This window comes from Solea solea, chromosome 9 (genome assembly GCF_958295425.1).
Source record: "Solea solea chromosome 9, fSolSol10.1, whole genome shotgun sequence".
NCBI classification, from domain to species: Eukaryota; Metazoa; Chordata; class Actinopteri; order Pleuronectiformes; family Soleidae; genus Solea; species Solea solea.
In genome coordinates this window covers 25,224,315-25,241,945 of record NC_081142.1, presented here as the reverse complement: position 1 = coordinate 25,241,945, position 17,631 = coordinate 25,224,315, and the positions used below count along the sequence as shown (strand labels likewise).

The window sequence follows — 17,631 nt, the reverse complement described above, 5'->3', positions numbered from 1 at the left end:
TCAATGTTTACAATTTAAAATATGTATTTTATTGAGATGACGTAAATTATATTAATATAAAAAAATAAGAATTAATATTTGTATCAAAAATCAAACTGACTGTTGAATGTGTGTATGTTCTCAATCCTTCAGTGAGTGGGATGGTGGGAACAACTTGACAGGGTCATTTTTTTTCATCGTGTCATGATTATTGGCGTCTATGTAATTATTATTATTTAATTATTTAAATTAGTCTATACCTGCTCACAGCAATGACACCGTTTCAGCTGTAGACTCAATGATGCAACTGTACTGTGGTGAAAGTGGAGTCAGATCATCCCTTTGATTGTTTGCTGATTCACTGTGGGCTTCATCTGTTACTGAACGCCAAGAAAATAATAATAATAATTCCTTGAATCGGTATGTATTCAATGTATGTATTTTAGTGTTTAATATATTTATTCATTTTCAGACAGAAGTGTGCAAAAACATCAATAACAACAGTTTTTCAAGAAAGGGAAGACAAAAAAAAGAACTCCACCCCACACAAAAACAAACTCCCTACAAAATAAATAAATAAATAATAATAATAATAATAATAATAAAAAACAATCTGTAAAATGCAAATATATATAGATCTTTGATGAATAAATCAGTCAGAATACTGGATAAAGATTCACTCTTGCACCTTTGTCGATGCTCAGTTAAAAAAAGTCAGAAAAGGCCACCACTAAGTTATATTTAACAGAGTGTTGTTCAGAAGAAGCAAATGAGTTTCCAATATAGAGGTCTTTAAACCTTTTCAGCCCCTGCCTTTGCCATACATGGAATGTGGCATCCAGCACTGAAGGAGAGCAAAAGGTGTTTGATGCTATTGGGCTGGAGAGACTCATACTTTGGAGATCAAACTGTTTCCTAAATTGTAAGTAGATTTTAATGGAATTATGAACAACAGGATTATTAAACTTTATGTTTGGAGGTAGTGGAACTGATGTACCAATTACAGCTGGTAGGGACAAGGATCTACAAGAAAGCTTTTCCATCTCCACCCACTTTGGTACACTATTACCAGAATAGCAATGTACCCAAAAAGACAAACCACAAAGATTAGCAACCCAGTAGTCATATCGAAAATTTGGAAGTGCTAGGCCGCCATCCTGCTTTGACTTCTGCAGGTGTTCTTTACGCAAACGGGGTTTCTTGCTGTTCCAAATAAAAGATAATATCGCCGAATCAAGCTTCTCAAAGTAAGCATTAAGGATGAATATAAATACCTGGATAGCACAGACATTTTCACAACATTCACTCTCCCAACTACTGAGAGTGGAAGGAGTGACCAGCTGGATAAGTCCTGCTGAACTCAAAATGATTTTTAAAGAGATCACAAAAATGTCTCATCAGTGACCCCAAGGTAGACAAAGCTGTTAAAGGGCACTGTAATATCTCGTAATGTTGTGTCAGTCAGATTCACTGGCAATAATTCGCTCTTATGTAGATTCAGTTTATAGCCCGAGATTTCTCCAAATTTTGCAAGAAGTTCCAGAATGAGGGGAATAGTAGTCTCAGCTTTGGACACAAATAATAACAGATCATCAGCATACAATGACAGTTTATGTTCAGTGCCAAGTCTCGTAATGCCATGGATAGAATGGATGTTTCTTATCGCTATGGCTAGAGGCTCAATAGCTAGCACAAAGAGGACATCCCTGACGGGTGCCACGATGGAGCCTAAGCAATTTTGAATAATGGTTATTTGTTAATACCATTGCCGAAGGACAAGCATACAATAGTCTAACCCATGATATAAATGTGTCACCAAACCCAAACCTACACAGAGTCTCAAACAGGTAGTCCCATTCCATTTTCTTCCCATCACATGAGATTACATGAACTTTTAAGACACGTGTGAAGAGGTCACGGCACGTGAAGATGCAACTCTTTCTCCTCCCACTTTCTCCACACTGTCCCAAGTTCATGTTTTGGCCAGCAAGTGTCCAGTGTGTTTGGTCTCGTCATCATTTAGATTATGTTGGCGTGAGCAATCGTGCCAAGCAGCCATCTTATCTGCAGGGTACTGTGATCTCTCTGATGTCCTTTAGAAGGTGGTATACTAATGTTTAAGCCCCACAGACCAACAGTCAATGCAACTGCTGTGAGCTCACAGTAACAGCAGAAGCTGAATCTATAGTTAGCTGTGAATAAAACAAGGAGCACATGATATTAAAGATGGGCTTTTATTGCATATTCAAGTACTCAAACATAAAACAAAACAATGAACTATACAAAATTAAAACTCATCAGAAAAGAGCAACAACTCACATTTTAAATAGGAATTAATCTGGGGACAACACAAACTCTCCCATTATTGGAAAAGGACCAAAAACAAGGAAAAAGGCCTTAGACAGTCTACGCGTGATTCACGGTTTAAAAACGAGGGATTTCCGTTGTGACGCTCCTGCTTCAGTCAGCCTTCAGGGCGTAGAGGACGTCGTCCTGGCTGACGTTGAGGCGGACGCGCTGCAGGACTCCGAGGCGACTGGGCTCCAGCAGCAGGAGCCTGCAGGCTCCCAGGCGCTGACACACGGCGAGACCCTCGGACACGCTGATGGGCTGCAGGCCCTCCACCCGGCACAGAGCCTGGTGCTGCACGAACACCTGAGACGAGGCAAACGTTCAGTCAGGTTGTTGGGCGTTTTTGTGATATCTGATAAATCGTGAATAATCAATAATATCATGCATCCCTATTTGGTGGAGCTGTACCTGTTGGAAAGTGGCCTCTTCCAGTCCCAGCCGGCGAAACTCTGCAATGACGGCTCTGAGGAAGAGCTGCTCCTGCAGTGACGCGCACCTGGAGACACACACACACACACACACACACACACACACACACACACACACACACTGGTTACTTTCTTTTATTACAGCTCCTAATGTGCACCTTTACAAACAGTTTTTGGCTAATCACGCTTACTTGATGGCAGTGATGTATGAGGAGGAAAACATCTCGTTCAGCGCCTCCATCACATGACTCATTCCTACCAGTCCTGAGGCAGGAGGTGTGGGGGGGGCAGAGTGCTCGCAGATCTCTGTTGCCCGACGGCAGATGTCGAGACACCGACGAGCGTCGCCCGACAGAGCGGCCACCTGATGAGGGGGGGAGGAGCACAGTCTGTGAGTGACATCTGCAACCGCAGTAGAGACCGGGTGAGACGAGAGGGCGGCGGACACCATTCCTGTACCTTCCTGGAAATGAGCTGCAGAGCGTCCTCCTCAAACGCCTTCACCTTGTTCAGCCTGGACGTGATGATCTGCTGCAGCTGTTTGAAGCTGTACGGCTGGAAGGACATCCGTGTCAAGCCCTGGAAAACAAGGAAGAAGTCATTCAAATAACATTGAATTCAACTGAAGAGGAACCAGCAGCCAATGGAGCTCGTATGAAATGGCGTCTTGTGTACGAGATCTGCACGAGAGCTCATGTAGTGTAAAGTGAACTTTACCAGTCTGCTCGCCACCCTGTTGATCATGATCCTCTCAGGCAGGTCCATGGTGTTGGCGATGGTGAGCACGACCAGGCGGGCGTGACGTCGCGTGGGCCAATCAAACAGGTTGTACATCACGTTCTGTTTCCTTGTCCATAACAAGTCCAGCTACAGAGATCCAGACACAGAGCACAGGGTCAGTCAGTCAGTCAGTCAGACAGACAGACAGTCAGTCAGTCAGTCAGACAGTCAGTCAGTCAGACCCTCGTGAAAAGCTTGTCGATTATTTACTTTTATTTGTTTTAAATCAGAAAATGTCAGAAAAAGTTGAAAAATGTCGACGGTGTTTCTCAAACCTGGGAATGATGGTGTTCTCACGTGTTTTATCAGCAAAGCAACATTTTACAGTTTTAATGACTTATTTTTCAAATGGAGCAGTGCGACCAGAAAACATTCACATTTAAGAAGCTGAAAAAACAGCTACCTCGTTTTAATGATTAAAAAAAAAAAAAGTATGAAATTGAATAATCAATTATCAAAATAGTTGACGATAAATTTTGTTAAATTAATAATCGATTAATTGTTGCAGCCATAAATAAAAAATCGACCATCTGTAAAATGAAGGATATTTTCGTGAGTTAGCAACAATGAAATTGACTTGAAATTTTGCTTTAACAAAAACAGTTAGGCTTAAAATTAAAGAAGTGTTATTATGAGGTTTTTTAAAATCCAATTCTCTCAACTGCATGTATTAAATATAATAATATCATGATATAGATATAATATCAATATATTGCCCAGCTCTACTGTCAATGCTGACTCTATGTTAGTACATCATAGGACTTTCAGTTGATATAATGTACAATTAAACACACAAACATGGAGGAAACAGGAACTATTTTCCGCGGTGGATTAATCCACGTGCATCTTTGGCAGTGGGACAGTGTGTCGGTTTGCATGTCCTTCATTAAAAACTGTGCCTATGAGAGATTCTATTAGTATTACAAATGCAGTTCTTACTTCGTCCACCAGCAGCACCGTGCTCTCCTTCCTGGGTGCAGGGTTACTGAATCTCTTCTCCAGCAGAGCCGCTGCGTGGTCAGCCGTGGCCTTCTGACTGGTCAGTTTCTGCAGAGAGGAGGGAGCCGGGCCAGGTGGTCAGAGAACACACCAGTGTTTTCATTTCCTCCCTCATTCACTCACTCACCCTCAGGGTCTGAATATGACTTCATTATGTGTCATTAACCTTGCTCTCTGTCTCTCCTTAGTTTGTCTTTCCTTCCTGTCCTCTCTCCGTGTCCTCATCTTGTAGGTTTGCAGGATCCAGATCCAGTTTTGAGGCTATTATTATGCTATAGCATCATCACTGATTTGATACAATTGTTGTATATCTGCTCCTGGACTCTTTCTTCGGTCTCTACTTCACCTCCCTCTTGTCCTTTCTATTCCCCATTTTTCCTTTCACCCCAACCTGTCTTGGCAGATGCTGCACATCTCTGAGTCTGGTTCTGTCAGAGATTTCTTCTTCTCTCCATTGACGCCTAGTCCTTACTCATTGTGTGAATCGTTGGGTGTCTCTGCTCTTGATGATGTTGTTTATCTACAGAGACCTGAGATAATGTATGTTGTGATTTGGCGCTATACAAATAAAATGAAATTTAGCTCCGACATTAATCACTCCTGTAATCCTGCTCAACACCCTCTTTAATGTTTACTTTTAACAGCACAGAGCAACAGTGAAATGGGGAGAGAGAGACGTGAACATGCTGCACCAGGCTGGATGGGTCATTATTGTATAACTTTTACATTTCAAGCTGCTTCCATGAACTCCTCACCTGCAGGATCTGGACGTAGGCTTGATGAGGATCCGTCATCTTCATCCCGTTGATCTCAATGAAGTGGAAAGGAGGGATCTCGTCGACTTCGGCCGCATGCTGCAGACAGCGCATCACCTCGTGAACTGTGGCGGTTTTCCCTGTGCCCGGCACGCCGGAGATATACATACACCTGGAACGCGGCAACACACAACTCATGTGAGTGGGACAGCCGGACGACTGGTCAGGAGATATATATATATATATATATATATGTATGTATATATCTTGGTGTTACCCTCCAGTTCCGTCCACGATCTTGCTCTCCACAAAGCTGTAGATGTCCTGAAACTCCTGCTCCCTGCAGGGAAGTGATTCTGGCACTGAGGACACGTGGAGCCTGCAGAGAGTGCACACATTTACATGAAAACAATCATCTGGAGGAACTTCTCACACTTGTGAGTGCCAGTGGACAATCACAAAAGCCGGATTGCAAACAGCAGAAACTTCAAGTAATAGTTCAGTTTCAGTGCACGTGACATCCCAAACTAAATTAGAACGGAGTGCAAGTAAATCCATAAACGGAGAGTACGATCAGGGAAAAACCTCTTGAAAATTGGCATGGAGGTCAGACCTGTGCATAGGAAGGCCAGGGACGCATGGTGTGCCACGAAACCTCTGAAGCTTTACCACGAAACGTCTAAAGGTTTACCACGAAACGTCTAAAGGTTTACCACGAAACCTCTAAAGCTTTACCACGAAACCTCTAAAGCTTTACCAGGAAACCTCTTAAGGTTTACCACGAAACCTCTTAAGGTTTACCACGAAACGTCTAACGGTTAACCACGAAACGTCTAAAGGTTAACCACGAAACCTGTAAAGGTTTACCACGAAACCTCTTAAGGTTTACCATGAAACCTTTTAAGGTTTACCACGAAACCTCTACCAGGAAACCTCGAAAGGTTTACCACAAAACCTCTAAAGATTTACCCAGAAACCTCTAAGGATTTACCATAATACCTCTGAAGCTTTACCACGAAACCTCTAAAGATTTACAACGAAACCTCCAAAGGTTTACCACGAAACCTCTAAAGGTTTACCACAAAACCTCTAAAGGTTTACCACAAAAACCTCTTAAGGTTTACCACGAAACATCTTAAGATTTACCACGAAACCTCTAAAGATTTACAACGAAACCTCCAAAGATTTACAACGAAACCTCCAAAGGTTTACCACGAAACCTCTAAAGATTTACCACGAAACCTCTAAAGATTTACCATAAAACCTCTTAAGGTTTACCACAAAACCTCTAAAGATTTACAACGAAACCTCTAAAGATTTACAACGAAACCTCTAAAGGTTTACAACGAAACCTCTAAAGGTTTACCATAAAACCTCTAAAAGGTTTACCATAAAACCTCTAAAAGGTTTACCACGAAACCTCTAAAGGTTTACCACAAAACCTCTAAAGGTTTACCATAAAACCTCTAAAGATTTACAACGAAACCTCTAAAGGTTTACCACGAAACCTCTAAAGGTTTACCATAAAACCTCTAAAAGGTTTACCATAAAACCTCTAAAAGGTTTACCACAAAACCTCTAAAGGTTTACCATAAAACCTCTAAAGATTTACCATAAAACCTCTAAAGCTTTACCATGAAACCTCTAAAGCTTTACCATGAAACCTCTAAAGCTTTACCACGAAACCTCTAAAGGTTTACCACGAAACCTCTAAAGGTTTACCCTGGTGAATTGGGAGTAGGTAATGACTGGTTTGGAAGCGGTTTTGCTCCCACACCAGGGGGGTATTCCATCAATGTAGCTAAGAATTGCCAGACTTAGGTGTAAGCTTGAAGCTTGACTAAGCTCCATCTCCCAATCTAGCTCCAAGCTGTTCCATCAAGTGAAATCAGCTGGCTCCACTTGACGCTTAGTCAAGCCTCAACTGTTAAGCCTCAACTTGTGCACGCCCACAAGGAAAATAAAAAGCCCATTCTAGTCGAGCGCGGAAACTGTGAAAAATGCCGAAAAGCAAGGGAAAAGAACGTGCAGAGATGTTCTCCGCAGCGGAGCAAACCCTCCTCATGGAGGTATATGAGGATTACAGCAACATAATCCCAAAGAAGGGCAATACCGCGGCAATCAATAAAGCGAGGGATGTGGCGTGGCAGAATATTATTGCCGACAGGCTGAATGAAAGTGACAAAGAAAATGAAGTATTTCAGCATCATCATGTTATATAAATCCTCCATCAAAGGGACAACATATATGGAGACAATAATCTACCAATTGATTTCTTGATGGTTTTTGTTTTAAACTAATCAATTATGTGGACCTATTAATGCAACCAAATCCCTTAAAATGAAAAGGAAAATCCCCAAAGAACAAAAAGACAGCCCTAATAAGTAACATTCATATGAACATAATTAAAATAGCATTATTGTTTCACTGCAATGTATGTGAAATTCTCCATATTTTATCGTTTGGCAGCCCTAGTAGTAATGTTAGAAAGTGATACTCATCACATTTATCAACTGAATGTTATGCAAATCGATGGGATAGCTTTCATTTATTTCCTACATGGCCAATTGTATAGAATTGATATCATTTTCATTTAAGCCTGTCATTTTTACATGCTGTATTTGTGCTACTTCTGTATTTTGTCCCAGATGCTACATGTTGAATTGTTGTATTTTTATTTTATTTTATTTTATGTTAAGCACTTTGAATCACCTTGTGCTAAAATTTGCTATATAAAGTAGCCTTGCCTACATTTTTGATAATAATAGGCTACATTTAATCAAAGTATTTTACATGACTCATCACATTTATCATACAATTGATGGTAGATTATTACATGAGGAAATGCAATGTTGGTTATCATTCTATAGGAAATAATCATATGACAGATCTATTGATTGTAAAAAAGTTATTATTTATCTAGAATCATTTTAGCAAATCAAGCAATTCACTGGAGACGAGGACCCCTATTACAGTAAGTGAATGCAGGTGACAGCAAATCGATCATCTGTCTCCTATCAATCGGAGGCCCTAACCCTTGTTACATCAAAAGAATGATGATCTCTTTAAATTTCCTTTTATTATATTTTTTTGCTAATTAGTTTAATTTTGTATCTATTTGTTTCTTATTTTTTATTATATTTTATTTTGGTGATAATGTTCTTTAATGTACTTATATATAATATATCATTATTAGTATAAATAATTTCTTTAATACATTTTATTATATAATTTATGTTTTACATATTATTTTATCATTCCATGACAGTTGTGTGTCTCTGTTTCTGTCTATTGGACATTCTTTGATCATAGATGGTGCTAAGCTTCACTTTTAGCCTGCTACAGACCAGGTTTGCCCGGCAGCATAAGTTACCATGGTTACTTGGCTGGCATTCACATTAGCCACCTTGGTGGAACAGGGTTGAAGCTCAGATTGATGGAACGGAAATTTGAGCCACAGTTATGGCTTAGCCATGGTTGAGGCTTAGCCAGAGTCATAGTTTCCATGGTTACTGAGTTTGGGCTAATCTCAGCCTCTTTGATGGAACCAAACTCTCACTCATATTAGCCAGACTTGGCCATTTAAGCTTGGCTTTGCCTTTAGCCTGCTTGATGGAATACCCCCCTGGAACCAGCCTGGAAACTGGAGTTTGATAATAGCTCAAACTCGTAATATAAACAAATAAGTGAAGCACAGGTCCTCTCACCTGGCTCTGGCCTCCTCTAGGACATTAGCGGGGCAACGGGCCGGAAGTGACCTGCTCGGGATGATGGGAGTAGCATACCGGGGGGTTTGAGGTGTGCTGGGTGTGATCTGTTCGAACAAAAGGAAAATACAAAGTGACAAAACAAACTCAACTCCCTTTGTGTTCAGGATTTTAAGTCACAGACTACACATGGACTATGTTTAATGTCCTTTAATACTCTATTAGCATTTGTGTCTTTGTTTTCACATTTTCTCTAAGCTTTTAACCATCTTCATGTTTGTCATGCTTTTTTTTTCGTATATTACTTTATTTTTATCAGTTTCTTTGTTTCCTCATTCACACACATGACATCTTCACAGTTCCTTTAGTCTTGTTGATATAATCTGGGTGATGTTCCCAGACCCAGCACACAGACACCATCAAACCACAGATTATAACCTTTAAACGGATTCTCACCTTCTTGTTGGGGGTTTTACGCGGCGTCCTGGCAGAGGTGCCACGTTTCCCCTTTGAACGAGGGGTGCGAGATCCCACTGTCCTTCTGCTCTTCTTTGCACCTACTTCCTGGTCACTGTCTAGCTCTTCCTCCTCCTCCTCCTCCTCCTCACTGCTGCTCTGTAGCGCCTTGGATGGAACAAACACATCTTCATCCTCATCCTCTCCGTCTGAATTCAGGAGTTGGTCACTGTTCAGCAGATGCCTAAACAAACAAACAAACAAACAAACAAACACCTTAACAACGTTGCTCCTGACGGCTGTGCCGGCAGTGTGTGTGAGTGCGTATGAAAGATGAGTGAAAAATGCACTGCACATAGATGTGCTGTGTAAAAGTGTGAGTGAATGGGTGAATGGGAAAAACTGTAGTGTCAAGTAGAGTTTGACACTACAGTTCAAACTGTAGTGTCAAACTCAGTTCAAAGGGCCGGGCTCGGGCTCAGGTGACGTGTTCCGTTTAGCACGAGAAAGATGCAAAGTGGAGGAGGCCCCGGACACACAGGGGTTTTTGATTTTGACTTTCTGAAGTGGTTCTGTGAAGCATAGCGGGAACCCTGGACTCTAAACGGCACAAAGACTGGCTCGTGTGTAAAGTGATAATATGCCGTACATGCTCATGCCCACACTCTTCTGCAAGCCATGGCTGCAGGTGCACCAGATGAGGAGAGTCGAGACCCAGAGCTCTCCGGAGTCAGGACTGTCTGGACTGTCTGGAGTGAATGATCCCTCTAAGAAAGGTCAGTGAATGATGAAGATGACTCGCAGGTGAGACGTGCACTTACAGCTGTTTCCTGATGCGAGACGACACCAACAGAGCAGACTTCCTCTTGGAGCTCCTCGGCGTTGTGGCCGCTGGCAGCATGGGAGAGTTTTCATTATCCACCTCGACCCTGTGCACATCACACATGTCAACAACAACAACAACAACAACAACTCAACAGAATACACAACATTAGTCTCTGTCTCGCTGTTTTTACAGCGTCTGGGAGGCGACTTTTGTGGAAAAAACACATGACATGGTCACACAACAAAACCACAACACAAATGAAATGTTTGCACAAACAGTGTGTGTATGTTCATATGCTCAATAACTCAGCACATTTGCAGGACAAACTGCAAGTTAACTCAATAACTTATCTCCAGACCTGCTCCAAGGGCTGCATTAGTAATCACTTACTACACTAACCAACTTACTTTATAATCGATACGATTTCTTTCAGCTTCTTAAAAGTGAATATTTTCTGATTTCTTTGCTTCATATAAGATCATTTCTGTTTCATGGAGGTTTGAAGAACCGGGATCAGCATTTACAGGCATAGTACGGACTAAATAATTACTCCATTAATAGAAAAAATAATGGACAGATTATTTGCTTCTGCAAATAATGGTTAGTTGCAGCCTTTTATACTATCTTTAACATGGATTTAACTCTGAGATTATTCCATGGCATCGGCACAAGCACAAGGCAAATAGAGAGAGAGAGAGAACTAGGATGCATTTAAGAATGGGTTCCAGCCCCCCGCCACTCCCTAATGATCAGTCATTGGTCGTGTGTCTCGTGTTGTGATTGCAGTAAAAAGAGAGAAGGTCACACTCACAGCACAGCCAGAGCAGTTTCCCTCGCTGCTTTTGCTTCTTTCCTTCGAGATGGAGTTGCAGCTCTGGGAACAAACATCATTTTGCAGTTAGGTTGAAATATCAGGAATAGCAGACACTAAATTAAGACACTAGATTAAGGTCTAAAACTATCGTACAAAGCTAAAGTGTGTGCACGCGCTCTCTCTTTATGGGAGTTTGTTTTCTCTCTTGCCCTCGCTGACCAGTGTTTTGTGTGTGTGTGTGTGTGTGTGTGTGTGTGTGTGTGTTGTATTTCTCTGTTTCTCTGTGTAAACATTTACTAACATGTTCAAAACATTTTTGCCTTTTTTTGTGCCAAATTTGTACTTCACAGGAGAGGGACTTTGTTTAAAAGTTTAAAGAAATTGATTTAAATATACTTTTTTGTGTTGATTCTACATGTATTCTATGATTTTATATAAATAAATATCTGTTAAAAGCTCCAGGTTTATTTTCGCAATTAATTACAGAAAATAGTGCATTTTTCTTTTTTACACCATATCACCCAGCCCTAACGTGCTCCCATCACATCTGCATCAGACGCCACAGACAAACGTGTGTAAGAACCCAAATTAGATGACGTGCAGTGAATGACCTCAGCCCTACAGATGTACAGAGGCTCTGACTCACTTCTGCCCTCTGGTGCCACAGTTTCTCCTCGGAGTGGCAGTTCTTCTTCTCGGTGTCTTAATGGAACTAGTCAGTAACTCTGCCTCCATCACAAACCCCTGCTGAGGACTGACAGACAAAGGACTGACCAGTGTGGCTGTGCTTTCATTACAATTCAGCTCTGGTTTAAACCACTTTCACACCAATATGAATCATCTAAACTCAAGTAACGCTGTTCATCTCTGACTTGAAGCATTTTCAAAGACATTTAAACCTGTTAATCTCTATTTAACATATTTTTAAACCTGATAATCTCCAGTTTTAAGCATTTTCAAATCTATTAAACCTGTTCATCTCTATTTTACACAATTTGAGTCTGTTCATTTCTGGTTTAATTTAATTCAAAAAAAAAAAAATTATATTTAGTAATAGCCTATATTTAGCATTAATTGATTTATTGTCAGATTTATTTGAATAGATTCAAATAATTGCCGTTCTTGGAATTAGCACAGGACCAGCTTTGTTGTGGTGAGTGGAAAATCATCTGGCTGATAAACGTGATCATTTTTAAAATGTGGTTGAATATGAGTGAGAGTGGACTCTCACCTGGTGGAGTCCTCTCTGGGAGCAGGAGGTGGACTGTCAGTCTCAGACAGCTGCTGGAGGACGACAGAGGAGCGCTTTATGGGGATGGCGTCCTCAGCATCGCGGCCTCCTTGTGCCTTCCTGAGGGGGGTGAGGCGGTGAGAGAGGGGACTGGCAGGGGCTGTGTGGCCCATCCTGTGGGGGGTAAGGTGCAGGGCCTGTGGAGGAGAGGACGACAGCCTCTGAACCAACATCATCTCTGACTCCAGCTCCTGGTCCAGCAGCTGGTCCATGGCGTCCTCTGGGCTCGACTTCTCCGGACCTGGCGGTGACAAGGAGACACATTCAAAAACCTGGAAGCTGAAAAATCTGAGAACATGTTTTATTTATAAACAAACAAACATTACATTACATTACATTACATGTCATTTAGCAAACAAACAAACACTCAAAGAGATTATCAAAACAGTTGAAGATTAATTTAGTAACCAATTAAAATGGCCTGGCAGGAACAGGAACTACACAATCTGGATTTAATTGGAGGACATTATACAAATGCTGTCTTGAATAAGATGTCCTACAAATGGTCAACATGTCCTTCAGCCGGGTGTTTTTTTCACAGGCCCTGAAAACTGCATTTATCAGACTACTCTAAATAAACAACTATAAGTCATAGGTAAAATGACTGAAAACTACACTAAACAAGTGTCATAACAGCACCGGTGGCAACATTTCTGTCTTAGTATTATTGGATGTCAGTGCTGCATTTGATACTGACAATGACGAGATATCGCTTGACTGACAGCAAAACTGGGTGTGTCTTTCTGCTTCAGTGCTTCACTGGCTTGAATCACACTTATTAGACAGAGATGACTTTGTGTCTATTGGCAATCACAGATCGGAGCAGATAAAAATGACCAGTGGAGTTCCCCAGGGCTCAATTCTAGGGCCTTTGTTGTTTAGCCTTTACATGCTTCCACAAACTCAGAATCTGACAAAACCAAAAATACACAGCTATGCAGAAAACATACATCACCATATCACCTGACAACTAGAGCTGTGTCCCTAGAACCAGGACAAAACATGGGGAAGCCACTTCCAAATATTTGGAACAAACTCCCAGAAGAGTGTGCTAAACCAATTCATTCTTTTAAATCTAGCCTGAAAACCTACCTGTTTGTCACTGCATTTAAATAAAAATTAAATAAATTATACTGAATTGTAAAATACACTAAATAATATAAATTCAATATACTGGTAGAAAATTGACATGGATAGGGCAATTATATTTAAAAGAAATCACTTAATAACACTTCATTTAAAAAAAAAAACCAAAGAAATAAACCAGGTGATTACCTGAAATAAAAGATAATAAGTGTATTTTAAGATACAGATCATGAACAGTGGATTTATAGTGTATTGTATTGAAGCCCATTTACGCCTTAACATGAAAAAAAAAACAGCCTAATAAAAATACCCTCAAAGTAAGTTATGTTTATTATTATTATTATTATTATTATATATAATTATGAAATAAAAGAAGAAAAGACAACACTCACTGCAGAGCTGCAGTTTCTTGCGGACTCCAGGCGTCCTGGCTGAGGCTTTCCTCCTCGTTGCACTCAGACATTTCGAGGCTGACAGTTTTGTGGCCGAGTGATGGGACTCCGCCTCCAAAGACCTGACCTTCCCCGTGCTCATGCTGCCCCAGCTGCATCTCACCTCTGCGGGCTCCGGCGTGGACAGCGTACGTCGAGACACACGTCGAGATGCTGGGGTTGCTGGGGTTGCTGCGGGTGGGGAGCAGGGGGGTGAGGGAGGCAGGGAGGGTTTAGAGCGGGGAGGAGGCGAGAACGCTGGTGCAGGTTCAGCTGCGGGAGCCACCCTGAAGATTTTAGAGTCCCAGGACATCTTCACAAACAGAGTGTCCTTATCGTCAGAGTCGGGGAATGGAGCTGCTCCGTCCAGGTGCTTCACCTGTGAGGGAGGCAAGATTTTAAAAGGGTCAGTTCATATAAATCAGAGAAAGGAGTCAGTGAGTGTAGACTAGGAAGTAGGATTCAAGTGCCAGTTAGTCATCAGGGCCAGTGAGGAAAAAGAGCGTCTACTTCTGACTTGATTTATAACATCAGTAAATGTCCACTAGTCTCAGGTCTTCTTAAAAAGACAATGATGCAAATGTTGGAAATGATGTTCCCATTTAAAGTAAACTAGCCAAAAAACACAGCACATATGGGTGGACTCCAGTGTGGTTAACAGTATAAATAATGACTTCCTGAATCAATACTAAATCTGACTACCAAGATCCCAAATCCATTTGATTGAGTTTCCATATCAATACCAATTTAGCTTGGTAATAAAATAAAAGTTCACAGAGCAAATGCTGCAAATTGTACAAAACGTGGATCTCCCTAATCTGGTGCATCATGACAAACATTCATATATTCATATTTACATTAAAGATTGGCTTTAATGAGAAAAGCCACACACACACACACACATGGGGAGAACATGCAAACTGCACACAGAAAGAGCCTTGGCATAGAACCAAATCAACAAACCTTCACAGGTCTAAGGATGGACTCTGCGTTGACCTCGTCCTCACAGACGCGACCCTGATAGTAGAAGATCTCCTGTGGATGAGGCTCTCTGCCCAGCAGCTTCAGTTTGCTCGCAGGCACTTCAGACACACGGGCAAACCACTGAACCACCGCTTTCTTCTGCTTCCCGCTGTCTGAAAGGCAACAGGACAGGAAACGTACCATTTCAGATAAACCCATTTGATTACAACTGGGAAACTGGACTTAATTTCCTTTTTCTGTGCAATGTGTTTCTCTTAAGGCTGTCATTTTCTTTATTCAAATGTTGGCTCTTGAATAGCCGTGTGTGCTGGGCTTCATGACCCCCTGACCGCTTGAGACCTTCTGTGTGTGCACAGGGACATCTGAGCGCATGTTTCAACCACAGGAAAAATTGTAAAAACATTTATTTATTTATATTTTTTTTTAAAAAGAAGATATTTTATTTTAGAGTGGATTTATAGTATGAGTATTGTATGGAAACCCATTTCTGCCAGAATGAAAAAAAAAGGAAGTCGCAATTATGGGATAAAAAAGTCATAATTATGATATGAGATTAAAAAAAAGCCCATTGTTACAGAAATGGCCATTACAAACATTGCCGTTGAGGAGCATTTGCACTTTTTATCTCATAATTTCAACTTTTTAATCTTGTAATTTTTATCTTATAATTATGACTTTTTATCTCGAAATTTCGACTGTATATCTCATATATTGACTTTTTATCTCATAATTATGACTTTTTATCTTATAAGGGTTGACGGACTTGTATTTATGGTAAATGGCCTTTGACCTAACGTGAACAAATTACGGGCCATTATAAATAAACCTGACAGCCCTAGTTTGTGATTTATGCTCACCGTCACCAAACAGCCTGGTGACTTTGGCCACATACGGGTCGTCTTCATCCTCGCCCTCTATGAGAATGTGTTGCCCAACGACAATGACAGTTGTCCTGGGGAGACCTTCCACACTGATGGCCAAAGAGCTGCAACACAGCAACAGATGGAGAAAAACATGAACCAGGGATTTATCAATAAATAACAGTGCAGTGCTCCATTTACTCATATCCAGGACTCTTCTATTCTTTACATACACAAAGGTATACATACATACACGTATTTAAAACACGAATACAGCTCAAAGTTATAGACGAAAACAGAGATCAAAAAAGCGTGTGGCTCCACTCTCTCTTTGCCTGACTGATTAGTAGCCAAATCCCTCCCTCGCTCGAATCTGTCTGGACACAAAACACCAATAAATGTTTTCTTTTAAATAACATTATTATCACATGCGTTGTACTGTTAGTACTACCGATAATACCTTACTCTGTGAACATAAATTATAAAGCTTAAACAAATCAACATCAAATGAAGTGCATTTAGGCTCCTAATCAAAAGGTATGTACATTGTTTTTTAACAGGGCCATTCTTAAAAACGTGTGTACAGATCTATGTGATAATTAATAACTTAATCAATAGATACCATCCATCCAAATACATCCATGTCAGGGGTTATTTACATTGATGAGCACAACCTTATTGAAACCACATGATTTGAATGTAAACTTGTAACAGCTCTAAGTGACTTATCAAAAGAGTTGCCGACTGATGTTGCCATTGACAGATAGTAAAACAAATGCCTGTGATATACATATATGTGCATTTTAATTAGTGCTTAATTAAGTGCTTCTTCTCACCCATAGTCGCAGGTTTTTAACTTCCTGTTGAAAGCTAAAGGATCTCCTCGCCACTTGTAGACTCTCCTGACTCTCAGCCTGGTGAAATACTTCATGCTCTTCCCTCCTCTTTGCGCGGACACACAGAAAATTAAAACAGACACGCTTTGGTCCGGGACAAATGCAGTCAAACGCCGTCTTAAACTAAAACCACATCAAAGCCGGCCTCGAACACGTAGTGGATTCCCAAACTCTGCGACTCAGACTACATTTCGCGCGAAAATTACGTCGTTTCCGTTTGGCCGTCAGAGTTTTAGGCCGCTTTAGCGCCCCCTTTTGCTTTGGAGGGTGAACGTCAACTCCCAGGAAGCAATTGTATTGAAAAGGATCTGCAAGTCTCCTGTTTATGTGTCATTATCACTGGGAATGCCGACAAAACTCTATTCTATTTCATCGGGAGGAACACATGCCATTATTTAAAGAAAGATATTCTATGCAACACTAGAATAAATGGTGGTGTGGAGGAATTTATTTTTGAAACACTTTCAAAGTGAAATGGTAAACCAGTTTAATTAAGGAAACACATTTGGACCACTTTCCCTAAAGTCATATTTAATTATAGAAGGTCTCAAGTTTTTGTTAAAAAGTGACTATAAAATTGATGAGATACCAATGAGATTAGCAAACTTCCATAAGCAGCTCTGCTGGCATGGAAAATGGAAACAACCGTCATTTTTCACCAACAAACTTCTACATATGGAATAACAGGTGTATTAAGTATAAAAACAAGTCTCTTTACTACAAGGATTGGGTAGACAATGGTTTTAACTTATGAAGGCTGATGGACAATTGCTAATTTATGGTGAGTTTTATTCTAAATGTAATGTAAAGAGTATGAACTGTACCCTCAGAAAAATCCCTTTGGTCTTCATTTTATGGTGAAATTGACTGGAAGAAAGTTTGGTTGGTTGGAGATAAATTATGTCTCAATAATAAAGTTAAATAACAGAGATTTAGGGCTGATATCGACTACTCCTGTACTTTCTGTGGGTTGGAAGATGAAACAGT

General features: G+C 40.7%; 1 protein-coding gene across 2 annotated transcripts; it reads right to left on the bottom strand.

Annotated features, from left to right (window-relative positions):
- Positions 1 to 2,194: 2,194 nt before the first annotated feature.
- orc1 (origin recognition complex, subunit 1) lies at positions 2,195 to 16,867 on the bottom strand. Of its 2 annotated transcripts, XM_058637403.1 has the most exons (18): positions 16,585 to 16,867; positions 15,746 to 15,873; positions 14,868 to 15,040; positions 13,866 to 14,283; positions 12,328 to 12,628; positions 11,743 to 11,850; positions 11,094 to 11,156; positions 10,278 to 10,385; positions 9,457 to 9,700; positions 9,001 to 9,107; positions 5,571 to 5,672; positions 5,294 to 5,465; positions 4,479 to 4,586; positions 3,477 to 3,626; positions 3,219 to 3,338; positions 2,951 to 3,123; positions 2,740 to 2,827; positions 2,195 to 2,634 (listed from the first exon to the last, which is right to left on the bottom strand). In XM_058637403.1, exons 1-18 carry the CDS (start codon positions 16,677 to 16,679, stop codon positions 2,440 to 2,442), a joined length of 2,853 nt encoding a protein of 950 aa, XP_058493386.1. In that variant the 5' UTR covers positions 16,680 to 16,867; the 3' UTR covers positions 2,195 to 2,439. The 2 variants fall into 2 exon arrangements, with proteins under 2 accessions (XP_058493386.1, XP_058493388.1); XM_058637405.1 differs by lacking the exon at positions 11,743 to 11,850 and having other exon boundaries at positions 16,585 to 16,866.
- Between the last annotated feature and the right edge of the window lie 764 nt (positions 16,868 to 17,631).

What these genes read in the sequence shown, in the direction of transcription:
- orc1 (XM_058637403.1), bottom strand. Translation starts at nt 16,679, where the DNA reads ATGAAGTATTTCACCAGGCTGAGAGTCAGGAGAGTCTACAAGTGGCGA. An exon ending in TTAAAAACCTGCGACTATGG is followed by an intron (nt 15,874 to 16,584) that starts GTGAGAAGAAGC and finishes GCTGTGTTGCAG; the next exon opens with CTCTTTGGCCATCAGTGTGG. An exon ending in ACAGGGTGGCGAGCAGACTG is followed by an intron (nt 3,339 to 3,476) that starts GTAAAGTTCACT and finishes CTTGTTTTCCAG; the next exon opens with GGCTTGACACGGATGTCCTT.